The 18,151-nt window shown below is 45.8% G+C and overlaps 1 protein-coding gene across 4 annotated transcripts in view; it reads left to right on the top strand.

Annotated features, from left to right (window-relative positions):
* The window catches only part of FZD3 (frizzled class receptor 3), a 78,589-nt gene that overhangs the window by 31,906 nt on the left and 28,532 nt on the right, over positions 1-18,151 (top strand). For all 4 annotated transcript variants that reach the window (XR_011682419.1, XR_011682418.1, XR_011682417.1 and 1 more), the window contains exons 3-4: positions 13,672-13,868; positions 15,603-16,620. Coding sequence is in view for 1 of the 4 variants with exons in the window: in XM_071448013.1 (XP_071304114.1) it covers positions 13,672-13,868; positions 15,603-16,620 (1,215 nt within the window). In the remaining 3 variants the exon portion in view is untranslated. The remainder of the gene's footprint in view (positions 1-13,671; positions 13,869-15,602; positions 16,621-18,151) is intronic.

Below are 18,151 nucleotides of genomic sequence, written 5' to 3'. Positions count from 1 at the left end.
ATCCAGTCACTTGTTTTGAAAATTTTAAAAGTTTCATAGTAATAAAATGTTTATAAAAATAGTAATACAATTAGAGTAATAATAATTTGAACAATTTGAATTAGGACAATATGAGACAATCAAAACAAAGAGTTACAGATGTCTGGGTACCTTTTTCTGGGCAAAATAAGCCTGAAAAAGGACACCTGTTAACAAAGGATTAACTTCTGAAATAATAAAAATTAAAGATAAATAAATTAAAATAAAACAATAACCTATTGCATATTCATACACCTCATACATGATGCATAAATTCCACTCAAACACAGGATTCTGTCTGCTCATCCTCAACTTCTCCCTCTGAATCCTGACAGTGCCTTCAAGGTGGGAAAATGTTCATTTCTTCTGATAAGAGGGCAATAAATTCATTTTCTCTGAAAGATTCAGGTGTCCTTTGGCTGCTATCTCAGTGTGAGTCCTTTCTTTAAAAAAAGTATCTTACATAGCATAGTTTCTATTTTAACATTTTTATCCCTTAAAACTCTATTTACCACACTCCTTAAGAGAATGAATCCAGCATTACTTTCTAACACAACACATCTAATATTCATTTGAATATTTGCCTAAAGCCAATCATAAAATACATGCATTTTTCACACAGACTCACCTGCAGGATCTCCCATCCACATCCTGTCATTTTTAGGTCATTTACTCTTTAAAAAGATTTCACAGGGGTTCATGCACAGATATTTACTTCTCTTTATTCTGTTTAACTAGGAAATAATTTGGAATTATCCTCTGCAGAACAGTTGCATAATCTTTTTGTTTTCCCTTGTTTCCCTCCCCTCTCTCTTATTAATCCCATTATTGTTTGTCCTCATCCTTCTTGGGAGTGTTCCAGGGATTTTCCCCAAAACTCTGTGGTACAGAAGAGAGCTGGGAACAAACTCCCAGCCTCAACAGGGAGAAAAATCCTGGACTTTTGAGGGCAAAATATTCCTTAATCTATTTGGAGAGCACTAAAAAATCCTTTTAGGGTGCTGCAGAAACAAATAAGTGAAGGCACTGTGGGAATTCCTGTCAAATATTTATCTGGTGAATTATTAACTGAAAAATCCAGTCAGGGACTTGGGTTTGCTCTCAGTTTTGATGAGGATTTTGGGATTGGTGGATAACAGCTGTCTGGCCAGTGGAAAAGTGGGATACAATTGCAATTATTTTTAATTCTTTGCCCCTGTCCTCCCCTGCAGCGTTCAGCTGTGACCTCATTAACTTGGCACTGAATGGAAGGGAGAGTGTTGCCTGATGAATCTGAAATTTTCATTTACAGCTGCTGTGTTCACACATGTTTTCTAGAAATAGTCATTTAAAAATGGTTAAAAACTGAAATCGCCCACTAATTATCTTAATTCCTCTATTTAGAAGCGTAAATTAATTTTCATTTAATCCGTTGGAGTAAATTGAGGCATTCTCAGTCTTAAGTTTTTCTGTCTGTATTGTTGTCTGATGAATAGAGAGGCCTGTTTGCAATTCCTTGACTGGGTAAAAGAAATTGATATTGGGATGGACATTTTCTTTGAAAAATTAAAAAAAAATTCCAATAAATTCAGCCAGTGTTTGTTCAGTGGAAAAGTGGGATACAATTGCAATTATTTTTAATTTTTTGCCTTGAAGAATTATAATCATGAAAGAAAAGGAAAATCTCTTTCTAAAAACTGAAGTTTTCCGCCAGTTCCACCTCATTTCCTTGTTTTTTTGTGTCCAGCTGTGGAGGTGGCTTCTTGGAAGAATTCCATGGCTAATACCAAAATGTAGGGGGATACAGTATGGGTAAATGAAGGTGCTATAGAATGTGATCTTATCCCCTCAAGAGTTGCAGCTGAACCAATTACTAAAGATGAGGAGCAGGCCGGATGTTAACAGGCCACACCTGTAGCCAATGAGAACAGTGGCATAAAAGAGTGGATTGGTGGGGGCTGGAGTCAGGTGATGGCTGCTGCAAGGGCCAGGAGCAGTCAGTGCTTAGAGGAGCTGCCTGCGAGAAACGTCGAGGGGGTACAAAACTCTGGCACTATGGAATCCTTGCACTATAGTGGTAACAGAACTCTTGAGAGAACAAATGGTGATCCCGACGTGATTCAGGACTAAGCAGTATTGCCCTGTGGATTTGGGATGCCCCATGGATTTGGGACTAAACCATATTGACCCATGGATTTGGGACTAAACTATATAACCCCATGGATGTAGGGAAACAGGATTTGACTGTATAACCCCATGGATTTGGGACTAAACTATATAACCCTGTGGATTCGGGGAAACAGGATTTGACCATATAACCCTGTGGATTCAGGGAAGCAGGATTTGAATACTAAACTATTGGTAAAATATCTCAATTACAGCTATTAGTGTTTGTTAAATGTGAGTACAAAAGACTAAAGATGAGGAGCAGGCCTGATGTTAAGAGGCCACACCTGTAGCCAATGAGAACAGTGGCATAAAAGAGTGGATTGGTGGGGGCTGGAGTCAGGTGATGGCTGCTGCAAGGGCCAGGAGCAGTCAGTGCTTAGAGGAGCTGCCCGTGAGAAACAACGAGGGGGTACAAAACTCTGGCAGTATGGAATCCTTGCACTATAATGACAACAGAACTCTTGAGATATAAGACAACAGAACTCTTGAGATATAAGACAACACCCAAATATGGGAAGTTTTTCCTGGGTTCAGCTAAAGCTCACCTTGTATTTCTGTAGTGGCTTTATTGCCTTGCTCACAGTACAGGATGGTTTGTGTGGAGGCCCAAGAGACACCTAGAGGAAACACTTTTGGTTTTTCACTCAGACTTCCAGGTAAATTTTCAGGTTTTCCTGAGTAAAATCTGGATTTTGTCCTAATCTGGCCACATCTTCCCAATTAATGCATTGGAAGGGTGCTGAGTGCTGCAGCTTTAATTTTCTGCTGTTGGAAATTGGCTGAAATAATCTCCAGACCCTGAGAATCCTCACCAAAAAAAAAAAAATAGTTTGGAGTTAAAAATTGTGAAATTTCTGTTCTTGTGAAATTCCTGTTCTTGGGGAAGGAGGGAGTACGGAAGCTGTGGTGGAGAAAATGTTGAATGAAATGGGAGGTGCTGAGATGTGGATGTGGAGCAGCTTGGTTTGGATGGATCCCACTCCAGTAAATGCAGAAAAATGAGGAAAAAAAATAAAAATTTCCACTCTCTGAGGGTGAGGATGGAATTCCCAGAGAATTTTTGGCTGCTCCATCCCTGGAAGTGTCCCAAGGCCAGCTTGGAGCACCCTAGGATGGAGGAAGGTGTCAAAGTTGGAACTGGATGAGTTTTAAGGTCCCTTCCCACCCAAACCATTCCCTGGTTCTGTGATTCCATCATTCAGGGGACAGCAGGGCTGCAGGCCAGGAAAACTATCCTGAATTATTTATGCACAAGCTGCTGATTTTTGAATTATTTCCACCAAAAGACAGCTCAGTGTCCTGGACTGGCAGGGCAGGAAAGCAGGAGGGAAAAGGAATATAATATCTTTATTAAAATTACTCTAAACAATACCTTTTCATCATTTCTCTGTGAAATAGCCTTAATTTTGAGGCCCAAAGTTGTAAATTTTCTCTCCCAAAATAAAACCCCTTTTTGGGGCCTTTTCCATGGAGATGCCTCATTTTATCCCCTGGGTACTTTTGGGGTTAGATTTGTGGATATTACAGGATCATTCCTTGAAGGATTTAGGTGAGATTTCTTTTCCTAGGAGCGAAATTCAGTCAAATTCACTCATTTAACCAATTCCCAAGGATTGAGAATTAACCAATTCCCTGACTGTAGCCAGGGAAGATAGGAAAATGAATATAATTTTATTAGAATGACTCTAAACAATACATTTTAATAATTTCTTTGTGAAATATCCTTAATTTTGAGGCCCAAAGTTGTAAATTTACTCTCCCAAAAAAAAAAAACCCTTTTGGGGGCCTTTTCCATGGAGATGCCTCATTTTATCCCCTGGGTACTTTTGGGGTTAAATTTGTGGATATTGCAGGATCATTCCTTGAAGGATTTGGGTGAGATTTCTTTTCCTAGGAGCAAAATTCAGTCAAATTCACTCATTTAACCAATTCCCAAGGAGTTGCTGGTCCTGATTGTAGCCAGGGAAGATAGGAAAATGAATATAATTTTATTAGAATGACTCTAAACAATACATTTAAATCATTTCTCTGTGAAATATCCTTAATTTTGAGGCCCAAAGATGTAACTTTAATCCAACAGATTATGTTCTTACTTCATTTTGCACCATGTTATTTCTGGATATGGCTGGAGTGGGTCAGGGCTGTGCTCTGCTCCTTCCCAACACCAAAAAACCCCTTTTTGGGGCCTTTTCCATGGAGATGCCTCATTTTATCCCCTGGGTACTTTTGGGGTTAAATTTGTGGATATTGCAGGATCATTCCTTGAAGGATTTAGGTGAGATTTCTTTTCCTAGGAGCGAAATTCAGTCAAATTCACTCATTTAACCAATTCCCAAGGAGTTGCTGGTCCTGATTGTAGCCAGGGCAGACAGGATGGTGATTCCTTCTTGGAGAAGAATCTTCAGCATTCCCAGCTCAGGCATCGGGGGATTTATTTATTCCAGAATTCCAAGGCAGTGGCAAGCAAAGCTTCCCAAATCCCTTCAGCCTGGGTGGATTTTCAGCCTCCTGGCTGCCAAAATTCTGCTCTGACAGCCTCTGCCACGGCCAGAAGGGTTTGTCTGCTGCGCTGTGGGGCTGAGGCTCTGAAATTCGCTTTAATTTACCTTCAACACGAGTCAGGGTGGCAGAGGAAGAGGATGAACAAACTTCTTCCCCTTGTGGAAGTGTCTTAGGTGACAGCTGGGGTTTGTGCTCTTTTTGGGACCATTTGATGACAAAGTTGCCATTTAAGGCAGTCAGAACCCTGCAGATCCCCCCCATGGTTGGTCTGCTAGGAAACAGCTGGGCTTGATGTTAAAATTCAGGAAATTTCTGCCATCCTCGTCCTGGTGGAAAGGAAAAATAGAAAATAGGAACTGTTCCTGGAGATGGAATAGCCTGCACTGGCTGGTGATGAGAAACACCCTTGGCTGCAACAGCTGGGTGGATAAACCACAGCCAGGTCACACCAGGAGTAGAAGAAGCCTTTGAGGAGAAAAAGGAAATTCTGTTCAGGGGGAGTTTGGAAATTCAGCTTGTGTGGTTGTGTTCTGTAGGGTTTTGATGTTGTGTGAAGGTGCAGAAATGAAAAGGGGAGGCAAATACAAATGGTGACTCTGAATTTTGGCTGTATTATCTGTATTTTCCATCCCATTTGTGGTGTATAGAAAGTCCTTTTTTTTTTGGTTTTTTTTTTTGAGCTCTGAAGAACCTGATTTGGCTGTGAATTCCATCCAGTCAGGGTCAAATCCCCAAACAAATCCCAGCAAACTCTTTTCCTCCTTTGCTCAGCAAGGGAAGTGTTGGAGCAGGGAGGTGCCAGGCTCCTCTCTCCTGTTGTTTAACAAGGAAACCACGCTGGCACTGGGGGGAATTGTGTGACCCTGCCATGGGGCTCAGGGAGGGGAGGAGGAGGAGAGGGAGAGGGAAAAAGAGGAGGAGAAGGAAGGAGAGGGAGAAAGAGAAGAAGGGGAGAAGGAGAAGGAGGAGAAGGAAGGAGAGGGAAGGAGAGGGGGGAGGAGAAGAAGGAGAAAGGGAGGAGGAAAGGAAAGAGAGGGAGAAATAGAAGGAGGAGATGGAAGAAGAGGAGGAGAAGGAGAGGCAGGAGGAGGAAGGAGAAGGAGGAAAAGTAGAAGGGGGAGAAGGAGGAAGAGGAGAAGAAGAGGGAGGAGGAGAAGGAGAAAGAGAGGGAGGAAGGGGAGAATGAGAAGGGGAGAAGGAAGGAGAGGGAGAAGGAGGAAGAAGAGGAGGAGAAGAAGGAGAAAGGGAGGAGAGGGAGAAAGAGATGGATGAGGTGGAAAAGGAGAAGGAGATGGAGGAGGAGAGGGAGGAGGAGGAAGAAGAACGAGAGGGAGAAGGAGAAGAAGAGGGAGAGGGAGAAGGAGGAGACGAAGGAGAAAGAGCAGAAGAAGGAAAAGAAGGAGGAGAAGGAGAGGGAGAAGGAAAAGGAAAAGAAGAGGGAGAAGGAGGACACGAAGGAGAAAGAGCAGAAGAAAGAAAAGGAGGAGGAGAACGAGAAGGAGAAGGAAAAGGAGGAAGAGGGAGGAGGAGGAGGAGACGAGGGAGAAAGAGCAGAAGAAAGGAAAGAAGGAGGAGAACGAGAGGGAGAAGGAGAAGGTTGTTGTTGTTGTTGTTGTTGTTGTTGTTGTTGTTGTTGTTGTTGCTGCTCCACTTCTCACTGTGGGTCTCCTTCCCCTCCCCATGGTGCCAGCAGCACTGGAGCTTTTCCCAGCAGGCCTGGAAGCTGGGATCACACTGGGAATGTCACCCTTGCAGGAGATGGGGATGGGTCAGCGCTGGGATCACACTGGGAATGTCACCCTTGCAGCAGGAGATGGGAATGTCATCCTTGCAGGAGGAGATGGGGATGGGTCATTGCTGGGATCACACTGGGAATGTCACCCTTGCAGGAGATGGGGATGGGTCATTGTGTGATCACACTGGGAATGTCATCCTTGCAGGAGATGGGAATGTCATCCTTGCAGGAGGAGATGGGAATGGGTCATTGCTGGGATCACAGTGGGAATGTCATCCTTGCAGGAGATGGGAATGTCATCCTTGCAGCAGGAGATGGGCATGGGTCATTGCTGTGACAAACAGCATTCTGACAACATTTACACCTCCTGCCCCACATCTCTTCCTCTCCCAGGCAAAATGTCTTTATTTGACTGTATCCAAAATCCACCCAGAAGGTGCTGGATTTATTTGTGGATTTCTCTGTGGATTTATTTCCCTGATAATCTCCCTCTGGAATCCTCCCAAGCCCATCACAGCAGGCACATGGAGAGGAAGGAGGAAGCCCAAACCCTCTCAGCTGCCACCAAGGCTGCAAATGGAAATGGTTCCCAGGAGCGCCCATCTGCACCCCCCATTCCCAAAACACAAATCCCACATCCAGGAGCAGTGCAGACTGACAGATGGACGCCATCTTCCAGAGGAACTTTGGAATTTAAAATGCAGCAGGAGACATCTTTAGAGAACAGGAGCAGATGGCTTTGCTGTTTGGACCTACAGGCAGAGATTAATGGCATTTGCTGCCTTTTAACCACCTCCATCTTTATCCTGGTTTTTTTCCCTGCAGAAATTAACCTTGTCTGTCTGTCTGTCTGTCTGCAGACAGAAAGCTTGGGATGGTTTTTTATGATTGCTGCCCTCTCAGAGCGAGGCAGGTAAAATAATTGGCCATAAAGTGAATAACAGGGTGAGAGCCTGGTTCAGCCTATAGCATGGAAAAAACATCATTTAAACCCACAGTAATTACTTGTCTTTTGTTTTATTGTTGGAGTTTGTTAAGTAATTTAATTAAATTTAAATGCAGACATTTATTTTTAGTGCTACGGTAAAAAAAATCTGATTTTCTTTTCCCTTCCCAGCCCCTAAAGCAGTGCAGTGTCAGTCTAATCCTCATTGCCATCAGGATTTTTTTCAAGTGATGAGATGAGGGATATTGAAAGGCTTCACACAGATAATTGGGAATAGCTTTATTCCATGCTGAAGGGGAAAAAGCTCAACAGGCAGCCAGAGCTGTGCCCCATTTGGCTTTGCAGCGCTGAGAGAAAGCAGAAATCATTCCAAAAATAAAAGTACACCTCGGTTTCTCACCAGGGAGGTGGGTGGTGAGGTAAGCTGGGATGTGCTCTGTGCCAGGAATTCCCACTGAACGTGTCTTGGCACCCGGCACTGGGAGCAGGCTTGGGCAAAGTCACCTTTCTTGCCTTCAGAGAACAGCATAAAGGCTCTGCAGTGCCAGAGCCGCGTGAAATTGGGTGAACTGGGTCAGTTCCAGGAGAAACAAACTCACTGCTGCACACCTGGCTGCGTTCGTGGGCCTTTCTGCCACCTTTGATTTCGTGGCGCGATCCAGCCAAAGCGGGTGGGGAAAAGTAGAAATGGCCCCGGTTTTCTGCCAAGGCTGTGCCCCAGATCCCTGCTCTGCTGTGGTGCCTGTGTGAACGTTCCCTGATTTTCTTCCGGAAGCAGCAGCTGGGTTTGGGTTGAGGCAGGATTTTATTGGTTTGTTCCAGCAGCTCTTCTTGAGCTCAGGTGTGAATTTGGAACAAACATTTCCAGGTGGAGTGTGAGCACCAGGAGCCTGGGGCTGCACGATCCGGGGAATCCAGAGAGGTTCACAGGGGTCTGGGGTGATGAAAAGAAATTTTTAGACCCCCAAGGAAACCGATTCTGCTTGTACAAGCAGGAGATGCTCACTGGAAGCAGGAGCTGTCTGAGCAGAATAAACCCAAAGCAGATCCCATTCCCCAGGGCAGGCAGCCTGGAAGGTTTTGCCCTTTGAGACACAATTCCCGATTTTTTTTCCCCCCAATGAACAGCGAGCTCCATCAGAGGCCGGGAGATTGAGGACAAAGAGCAGCTCATGTGCTGTGCCCCGAGGCAGCTGCTTCCAGCCGGGAATTGCGGCAGCGATCGAGAGTCGTAGCATCGATTGAGAGTCATAGCATCGCTCCCTTCCCTGGAGCCTGAGGGGGGAAAAGTTCCCTCCTTCCCTCTCTGAGATGATGAGGGTGTTTCCTGTTTGGTTCTCTGATCAAAGAATAGAATGTATAAATAAACAGAACGGGGAGAGATCACCCAAGTGATTCGGTTTAAATCTTGCAAAGCCGTTTCCCAAATAACGGCCGAATGTCTGTGTGAAACAAAAGAATTTGGGGGTTTATTATCTCCCAGTGCTGTGAGGGCTGAAACTGGAGCTCTGTTCTGTGGTGTATTTATGATCTGAGTTACTGCTGTTGCTTCATTAGCAAAAGTGAGGATTTGCTAAGAAAATTATTTGGAGAGGGGGAAAATCTCCACATTCCATCTCTCCTTTGGCTTTCATCCCTTGGGGGATGAACATTATCTGTAAAGTCCCTTCCCACAACACCTGAGTGGCAAAACCAAGGCCAAGAAGAGCTGATCTCTTCCTAAATAAGCATTTATCTCTTCCTTCTCTTGGATTTCCCAGGACTGAATCACTGAAATCAATTTGGCTGCCAGGCCTCCTCTTGCCCTTTTCCTTTTTGCTCCTGGAGCTGTTTTTTTGTGAAGCACATCCCATGAACAGAGAGCCTTTTGTTCCTGTCGATGTCATGACTTGCACTGCGTCCTTGGGCAAGAGCATGAAAAGAATCTTTTCATCTCCCTGTGTTTATTTTTAATAGGGAACAACATCATCAGTAGGTGGAGGTGACCTTTCATCTCAGGAGCTGCAAGGGGGAAAGGGGGGAGAAAATTTGGAGATAATTTTTGAGGTGTTTGCAAAGGGAGCTGCCCTGGGCAGCCCATTCTGAGTTTAACAGCAAAGTTTTAACAGCTCTTCCATCAGGAAATTCCATCTGAATCCCAACCTGTTCTCCAGCTCAGCCTCTTCATGATTTTAAAGTTCACAGGATCATTTTTGGGGTGCCCACAAATGGAGCTGCCCCCAGGCACAAATGCTGCCTCAGGGAGGGTGAATCTCTTTTTCTGTCTTATCAGGAGTCGTTGGAGGGATTTTATTGCTGTTCTCCAGCTCAGTCTCTTTGTGATTTTGAAGTTCACAGGATTTCAGAATTATTCAGGCTGGAAAAGATCTCTGGGATCCTCACCTTGTCACCAGCCTAGAGCTGTGAGTGTTGTTCCTTGGACACCTCCAGGGATGGGGACTCCAAAGGAGCTCCCTGGGCAGCCCACTCTGATGTTCTACAGCTTTTCCATCAGGAAATTCCCTCTGAATTCCAACCTGTTCTCCAGCTCAGCCTCTTCATGATTTTAAAGTTCACAGGATTTCAGAATTATTCAGGCTGGAAAAGATCTTTGGGATCCTCACCTTGTCCCCAGCCCAGAGCTCTGAGTGTTGTTCCTCACAGGGATGGGGGCTCCAAAGGAGCTCCCTGGGCAGCCCACTCTGATGTTCTACAGCTTTTCCACCAGGAAATTCCCTCCGAATTCCATCCTGAAGCTCCCCTGGCACAGCTTGGGGCGGTTTCCTCCTGTCTTGCCCTTCACTGGAGCTGTGTTTGCACCTTGAGGTGCTCTGAGGTCTTTTCCTGAATGGTTCAGGCTCTGCAACTCCACCAAAACCAAACAGATCTTTTAAGAAAGGCAAAATAGCGGAAAAAAGGAACTTTGGGAACGTATTTTCAGAGTGGGAGGTGTATCAGAGGAAAGGAGGGGAGGCATTGTGAGGAGAATTTGAAATTTAGGAATAGGTTTGTGAGAACTTGCAGTGGCGGGAGGCAAAACCTTGGGATTGGGGCAGGCATGGAAACAGGAACTGTTTTTCATAAAGTTGTAACTTAATCTTCTCATTTTCAAGGCTTTTTGAAAAGAGGGGAAGGTAAACTCTTACCAGAATAAAAGTGGAGTTCTTGTTTTATTTTCCCTTTCCATCAAGTAAGGACTTTTATGTGCAGCTTTTCCAGGCAGGTGCTGTAACTCCCTGGAATCAATTCCTCAGATCCATGTGGTCAAACAATGTAGACAATAAATACTCACAAATAAATATATGACTAAAAATAAACCTGAAGTACATGTCCAGCCAAACAGGAGGAGTTCCTTGAGTAACCTGAGCCTGTAAATGTAAATATTTCCCAACTGCTGCTGCCTTTTTTCCTGGTTGATAACTCTGCAAAACCTTGGGGTTGGGGCAGGCATGAAAACAGGAACTCTTTTTCATAAAGTTGTAACTTAATCTTCTCATTTTCAAGGCTTTTTGTTAAGAAGGGAAATTACTCTTACCAGAATAAAAGTGGAGTTCTTGTTTTATTCTCCCTTTCCATCAAGAAAAGTCTTTTACCTGCAGCTTTTCCAGGCAGGTGTTGCAAATCCCTGGAATCAATTTCTTGAATCCATGCCAGCAAACAATGGATTTAACTCTGCAGTAGACAATAAATACTCACAAATAAATATATAAATAAAAATAAACCTGAAGTACTTTAGTACAGCAAACAGAAGGAGTTCCTTGAGTAACCTGAGCCTGTAAATGTAAATATTTCCCAACTGCTGCTGCCTTTTCCCTGGTTGGTAACTCTGGAGGCCCATCCTGCTCTTCCTGCAAGTTATCGCTGAATTTCAGTTTGAGAAATTAAGGGAATTTAATCAATTTGGTAAATAATAATTATGGGGGTTTTTTTTCTAATACATACATTAAAACCATGGCATGGTTGTGTCTTGCATTCTCAAAATTAACCTTTTGCAGAGGGAAGGAGGTGTCTGGGAAGGATTGAGAGGTGGTAAGGGAGAAGTGAAACTTTTCCTTATAATTCTCAGTATTTTCTGGTCATTGACCTGCTTTTTCCTGTTAGATCAGTTCTGCTCTATAGTTTGGCAAAAGAAAATGCTGAATTGGTTTAAAACACTTCTCAGGAAATTGCTGCTTGAGGATTTAATCTTTCTGCAGCTCCTCTTCAGCTGCGCTTGTAACAAGATTTAGGATTTGTATGTATTTATATCTAGCGGGTTCATTGGTGCTTCAGCTTTCACACTGCAAATTCCAAGGATTACAATTCCTGCTCCTTAATCCTGCTGGGCTGTGGAGAAAACCCTGCCCTCCAAATAATGGGCTCTTTTCCTAAAAATTCTGTGTAGAACAAAGCTGGTGATGCAGCCACTTCTTCCCTTTGAGCTGTGATTTGAAATATAAACCAGGAGAAGTTTTTCCAGTCTGGGGTTTGTTTTATTCCAGAATTGGAAGTCCTAATTCCACTCTCAGGGGAATATCATTGATCTTACATTGATACCCAAAGAGATGGTGAGCCTTTGGATGGTGGTGGGTGCCGCAGAGATTTGGAGTAAAACACTGATTAATTCTTGGAGAGTTTTAAGGTCAAACCACAAAGCCCGAGAGCAGAATGAGCCCACACTGGACAATGACGTGGATTATCACCACGCACCAGCCATAAATCCCTTCCCTCTTTATTGTTCCTTCTTTATCCTCCAGGAATGCTCCAGACCAGCTGTATTTGCCCGACTCTGACAGATTTTCTCTCAGAGCTTCCCGGGAGTGTCGCTCTCATTGACACCAAACCTGTTATAAAGCACCACAGGAGCACGGGACACTGGTTATTTATTTTGATATTTTAATTTTTTCAGGTTTTGATTTCAGGGTGCTTTCTGATGCTTAGGCAAAAAATGACATCTTGGTTGTGCCTTCACTGTGATTACAGCCCCGGAAGCTCCGTGGCTGTGTGGGAATTTAAATAACTGGGCAGGCTGGGAATGAGAGACAAATCCACCTTCAGGAGAGAATGGAAATCCACCCCCAGGGGGATTTATCCATCGAATTCCCACTGATTTGAATGCAGATGGAGGATATAAATATCCCTTGGGAATATTTTCATTGTCCCCATGGTTCCCTGTCTTCCTAAAACCCCCTGAGTTCCATCCTGGTGATCATTTCTCCCAATGGCCAGAAAGTCGTGGTTACAGTCATGATGAAACAAAAGCGAAATATTTCACCAAAGTGCTGCTTGCAGCTACTGAATTCTCCTTTTTTAAATTTTTTTCTTGCCAGCCCTTCAGATGGAGGACAAAATACCCCTTGGGAATATTTTCATTGTCCTCTGTCTTCCTAAAAGCCCCGAGTTCCATCCAGCCAGAAGGTCGCGGTCGCGGTGACGGTCGCGATGAGGCAAAAGCGAAATATTCCACCAAAGTGCTGCTTGCAGCTACTTAATTCTCCTTTTTTAAATTTTTTTTCTTGCCAGCCCTTCAGATGGAGGACATAAATATCCCTTGGGAATATTTTCATTGTCCTCTGTCTTCCTAAAACCCCCGAGTTCCATCCTGGTGATCATTTCTCCCAACGGCCAGAAGGTCGCGGTTACGGTTGCAATGAGACAAAACCAAAATATTCCACCAAAGTGCTGCTTGCAGCTACTGAATTTTCCTTTTTTTTAAATTTTATTTTCTGTGCCAGCCCTTCAGATGGAGGACATAAATATCCCTTGGGAATATTTTCATTGTCTCCATGGTCCCCTGTCTTCCTAAAACCCCCGAGTTCCATCCTTGTGATCATTTCTCCCAACAGCCAGAAGGTCACGGTTACGGTTGCGATGAGACAAAACCAAAATATTCCACAGCTACTGAATTCTCAGTTTTTTTTTTTTAATTTTCCGTGCCAGCCCTTCAGATGGAGGACATAAATATCCCTTGGGAATATTTTCATTGTCCCCATGGTCCCCTGTCTTCCTAAAACCCCTGAGTTCCATCCTGGTGATCATTTCTCCCAATGGCCAGAAGGTTGTGGTTACGGTCGGGATGAAACAAAAGTGAAATATTCCACCAAAGTGCTGCTTGCAGCTACTGAATTCTCCATTTTTTTTTTTTTTATTTTCCGTGCCAGCCCTTCAGATGGAGGACAAAATACCCCTTGGGAATATTTTCATTGTCCCCATGGTCCCCTGTCTTCCTAAAAGCCCCGAGTTCCATCCAGCCAGAAGGTCGCGGTCGCGGTGACAGTCGCGATGAGGCAAAACCAAAATATTCCACCAAAGTGCTGCTTGCAGCTACTGAATTCTCTCCTTTTTTTCTTCTTTTTCTTGCCAGCCCTTCCACCCCATGGTGAACCTGGAATGCTCCCGGGATTTCCGGCCCTTCCTGTGCGCCCTGTACGCCCCGGTGTGCATGGAGTACGGGCGGGTGACGCTGCCCTGCCGCCGCCTCTGCCAGCGCGCCCACAGCGAGTGCTCCAAGCTCATGGAGATGTTTGGGGTCTCCTGGCCTGAGGATATGGAGTGCACCAGGTGAGAAAAAGCCTTTTTTTGTTTGTTTGTTTGTTTTGTTTTTTGTTTTTTAAATTTCAGGATAAAATTACTCCTATCCCGGATGTTTTATGGCCCATAAAAAACAGGTGTTTAAAACGTTTTCCGTCACATGCGGCGATGTTTTCCTTCCCATTTGCCAGCAGCCTTTCCTGAGGTGGGGAGTGAGTTCCTATTTCTGCCCAAGAGATCAGCTGAAAATTGGCTGGGTTTGATGAGGGGGAAATCTCAAAGCTGTTGGCAGAGCATGTACCCCTTGCTGAGCTGCAGACAGCTGTGTTCAGCTTTACATTGCACAAATAAATTTATGGAAAAATGATCCAATAGTGTTCCAAGCTGTTTGAGACAGAACAGGCATGAAATTAAAAACAGGATCTTCGTGCTTTATTGTTTTTTTGTGATTCCAACAGTTAATGAAACCGAGGAGCAGTAACAGGAAGAAATAGTTTCCAGTTGAATTGGAGAGAATGAAAAACAATTAAAATTATTTTAGTTAAAAAAGTCAGAGGATGTTTCTGAGTTACTGGGATTGCTCCAATCTCATGAGAGTTCCTTCGAAACTCCAACAGTCCTGAACCTCCAGTCAGAGCTTTATTTACACAAATATCTTCATCATAATTCTATTTATTAATGCTGGTGTCAACTGCACAAATATTTTCATCATAATTCTATTTATTAATGCTGGTATCAACTACACAAATATCTTTATCATAATTCCATTTATGAAAACTGCTGGCAGTGCTGGTTGGAATTTTGGTGTCACCACCTCACTGCCCTGTCTGATGGCAGCGTGTGCAGTTGCTCAGGAAAGGCTTTAAAATGTTTTTTTAAATCCTGCTGCCATGGACTTGAATTCACAGATTTCCTGGGATGGATTTTGCATCGTTGCCTTCATTCTTAAAGCTCAAATTGGCTCCTCACCTGTTTTATTTTTAAACTTATTTTATAGTTGCAACATTTCTCTGTGGGATGCGCTTGTGACTAAATAGTGCAGAATTTGACGGATTCCCCATTTTTTGGGTTTGGTCTGGTTTCGCTCCAGGTGGTTTGCCTGAAGTCACACCTTGAAATCCTGATTCTTGTATCAGGGATGGTGTGGCCAGCAGGAGCAGGGAGACCATCCCTCCCCTGTACCTGGCACTGCTGCGGCCACACCTGGAGTGCCGTGTCCAGTTCTGGCTCTTCAGTTTGGGAAGGACATTGAGGACCTGGGGAGTGTCCAGAGGGGACAACGAGGCTGGAGAGGGGCTGGGAACACAAACCCTGTGAGAAGCACTGAGGGAGCTGGGGGTGCTCAGCCTGGAGAAAAGGAGACTCAGGGGTGACCTCAACACCCTCCACAGCTCCTGAAAGGTGCCTGTGCTCAGCTGGGGCTGGGCTCTGTCTCCAGCAGCGCTGACACAACCAGAGGACACAGCCTCAAGCCGTGCCAAGGGAAATACAGGCTGGATATTGGGAAAAAGGTTTTTACTGAAACAATGATAAAGTTCTGGAATGTTCTGCCCGGGGAGGTGGTGGAGTCACCGTCCCTGGGTGTGTTTAACAAAGCCTGGATGTGGCACTGACTGCCATGGTTTGGTTGAGCTGTTAGGACATGGGTTGGACTCAGTGATCTTCAAGGTCTCTTCCAACCTGCGATTCTGTGAGTTCTGTGTGCAGTGAGGCTCCCAGTCCCTATAAATTGTGAGCAGATTCCTTGTAAACTCCTCTTTTTAGGTTCCCAGACTGCGACGAGCCCTACCCTCGCCTGGTTGACCTCAACCTGGCCGGCGAGCCCACGGAGGAGGCGCCGATGGCCGTCCAGAGGGATTACGGCTTCTGGTGTCCCCGGGAGCTGAAAATCGACCCGGAGCTGGGCTACTCCTTCCTCAGGGTCCGGGACTGCTCCCCTCCCTGCCCCAACATGTACTTCCGCCGGGAGGAGCTCTCCTTCGCCCGCTACTTCATCGGCGTCATCTCCATCGTCTGCCTCTCGGCCACCTTGTTCACCTTCCTCACCTTCCTCATCGACGTCACGCGCTTCCGCTACCCGGAGAGGCCCATCATCTTCTACGCCGTCTGCTACATGATGGTGTCCCTCATCTTCTTCATCGGCTTCCTGCTGGAGGACCGGGTGGCCTGCAACGCCTCCAGCCCCTCCCAGTACAAGGCCTCCACGGTGACCCAGGGCTCCCACAACAAGGCCTGCACCATGCTCTTCATGGTGCTCTACTTCTTCACCATGGCCGGCAGCGTCTGGTGGGTCATCCTCACCATCACCTGGTTCCTGGCCGCCGTGCCCAAGTGGGGCAGCGAGGCCATCGAGAAGAAGGCCCTGCTCTTCCACGCCAGCGCCTGGGGCATCCCGGGCACCCTCACCATCATCCTGCTGGCCATGAACAAGATCGAGGGCGACAACATCAGCGGCGTGTGCTTCGTGGGCCTCTACGACGTGGACGCGCTGCGCTACTTCGTGCTGGCGCCCCTCTGCCTCTACGTGGTGGTGGGGGTGTCCCTGCTGCTGGCCGGAATCATCTCCCTCAACCGCGTCCGCATCGAGATCCCGCTGGAGAAGGAGAACCAGGACAAGCTGGTGAAGTTCATGATCCGCATCGGCGTCTTCAGCGTGCTCTACCTCGTGCCCCTGCTGGTGGTCATCGGCTGCTACTTCTACGAGCAGGCCTACCGGGGCGTGTGGGAGACCACGTGGATCCAGGAGCGCTGCCGGGAGTACCACATCCCCTGTCCCTTCCAGGTGAGCAGCACCGCCCCGCTCAACACCACCCTTCCCTTCTCTCGTCCTTTTTTGGCTCTCTGTCATCCTGTTATGGCTTTCCGTCGTCCTTTTTTGGCTTTCCGTCATCCTTTTTTGGTTTTCCGTCGTCCTTTTTTGGTTTTCCGTCATCCTTTTTTGGTTTTCCGTCGTCCTTTTTTGCATTTTCACACCTGAAACGTGTCCTGAGAACAAAGAGAATGTACAAGAGTTGGGTTTGCCTGGGGGAAAATGGATTCTTGGTGTGCTCCCCCTCTGGAAGGGATATGAAGGTGGTGGGCACGATGATGGTGGATTTGGAGCAGTGGAATGTGAGCCATGGGCTGACTCCACAGAGCTTTTGGGTCTCTTTGCACTCAAAGCAGACGCTGTGAGACCTGCAAAGGTGTCCTGAGAACAAAGAGAATGTACCAGAGTTGGGTTTGCCTGGGGGAAAATGGAATCTTTGTGCGCTCCCCCTCTGGAAGGGATGGAGGTGCTGGGCACAATGATGGTGGTGTCCATGATGGTGGTGGTGTCCATGCTGATGGTGGATTTGAAGCACTGGGATCACTTGGAATGTGAGCCATGGGTTGATTCCAGAGACCTTTTGGGGCAGTTTCCACTCAAAGGAGATGTTGAGAGTGGAGTTTTCCCTCCTTTGCCTGGGGTTTGTCCCAGGTCCAAGGTCTGGCCATACAAAGGTGCTGTGTCCCCTTCCCCTTGGGAACCTCCCCCAGCCGGCCCCCAGAGCCTCAGGAAGGGCCCTGCGAGCCCCATCCCAACCATCCACGTCTCCTGCTGAAGCAGCTGAGCTCTGGAGGGAGCAGACCTTGGCTCACAAACCAGAAGATGCTGAATTGTTGAGAAGCCCCAGGCAGGAGGGGCTGTGGCCGCCCTTTGGTGCTGAGCAGCTCGGGGGGGTCTCAGAGAGGATTTATGGGGTGGGAAAAGCTTCCTCAGAGTGGGAAGAAATTCCTGCAGGAGGGGTGGAAGCTGAGCTGGGTGGAAGTGGAGAGTTCCTCGTTGAGTTCCTCACTCAAAGCTATGCTGTTCCTATTAAAAATTTAAAAAGTTGTTGCCGTTTTCAAATTACTGGGATAATTCCTTAGCTTGGATGTTGCTGGGAAATCAGAATTTCCATCAACCCTTGGTGATTTTCCTGGTGTTTCTGGGCTCTGTGGCACCTGCAGAAGATGTAAAGATGTTTTTTTTTAAAACCAACATCAAGACCAGAGCTCGCTGAGTTTATTTTTGGTCGTTGGAAGTTTTGCTGGTGAGGAATTGTGGAGTTTGAGCTGATTTTTGTAGTTCTTGTTCATCTGTAGCAATTCTGGGGGCTTTTGGTGGCCTGTGGGTTTCCCATCTCCTCCATCTGTATAAAATCTGATTTAAAGCATCTTCTGAAGAAAACCAGAGCTTGCAGCTCAGCAGCTTCGGGGCTTTTTTTCAAGAAACTGAGATTTATCTGCTGGGTTTAATTGAGTTACCACAGGAACAGAAGCCTCTGAGAGCCCTGAGATCAAATTCTCCA

This window comes from Agelaius tricolor, unplaced genomic scaffold (genome assembly GCF_023055355.1).
Source record: "Agelaius tricolor isolate 1412-34295 unplaced genomic scaffold, bAgeTri1.0.p SCAF_1, whole genome shotgun sequence".
In the NCBI taxonomy this organism is placed as follows: Eukaryota; Metazoa; Chordata; class Aves; order Passeriformes; family Icteridae; genus Agelaius; species Agelaius tricolor.
The sequence above is the reverse complement of the archived record's forward strand: the minus strand, read 5'-3'. Positions and strand labels throughout refer to the sequence as shown.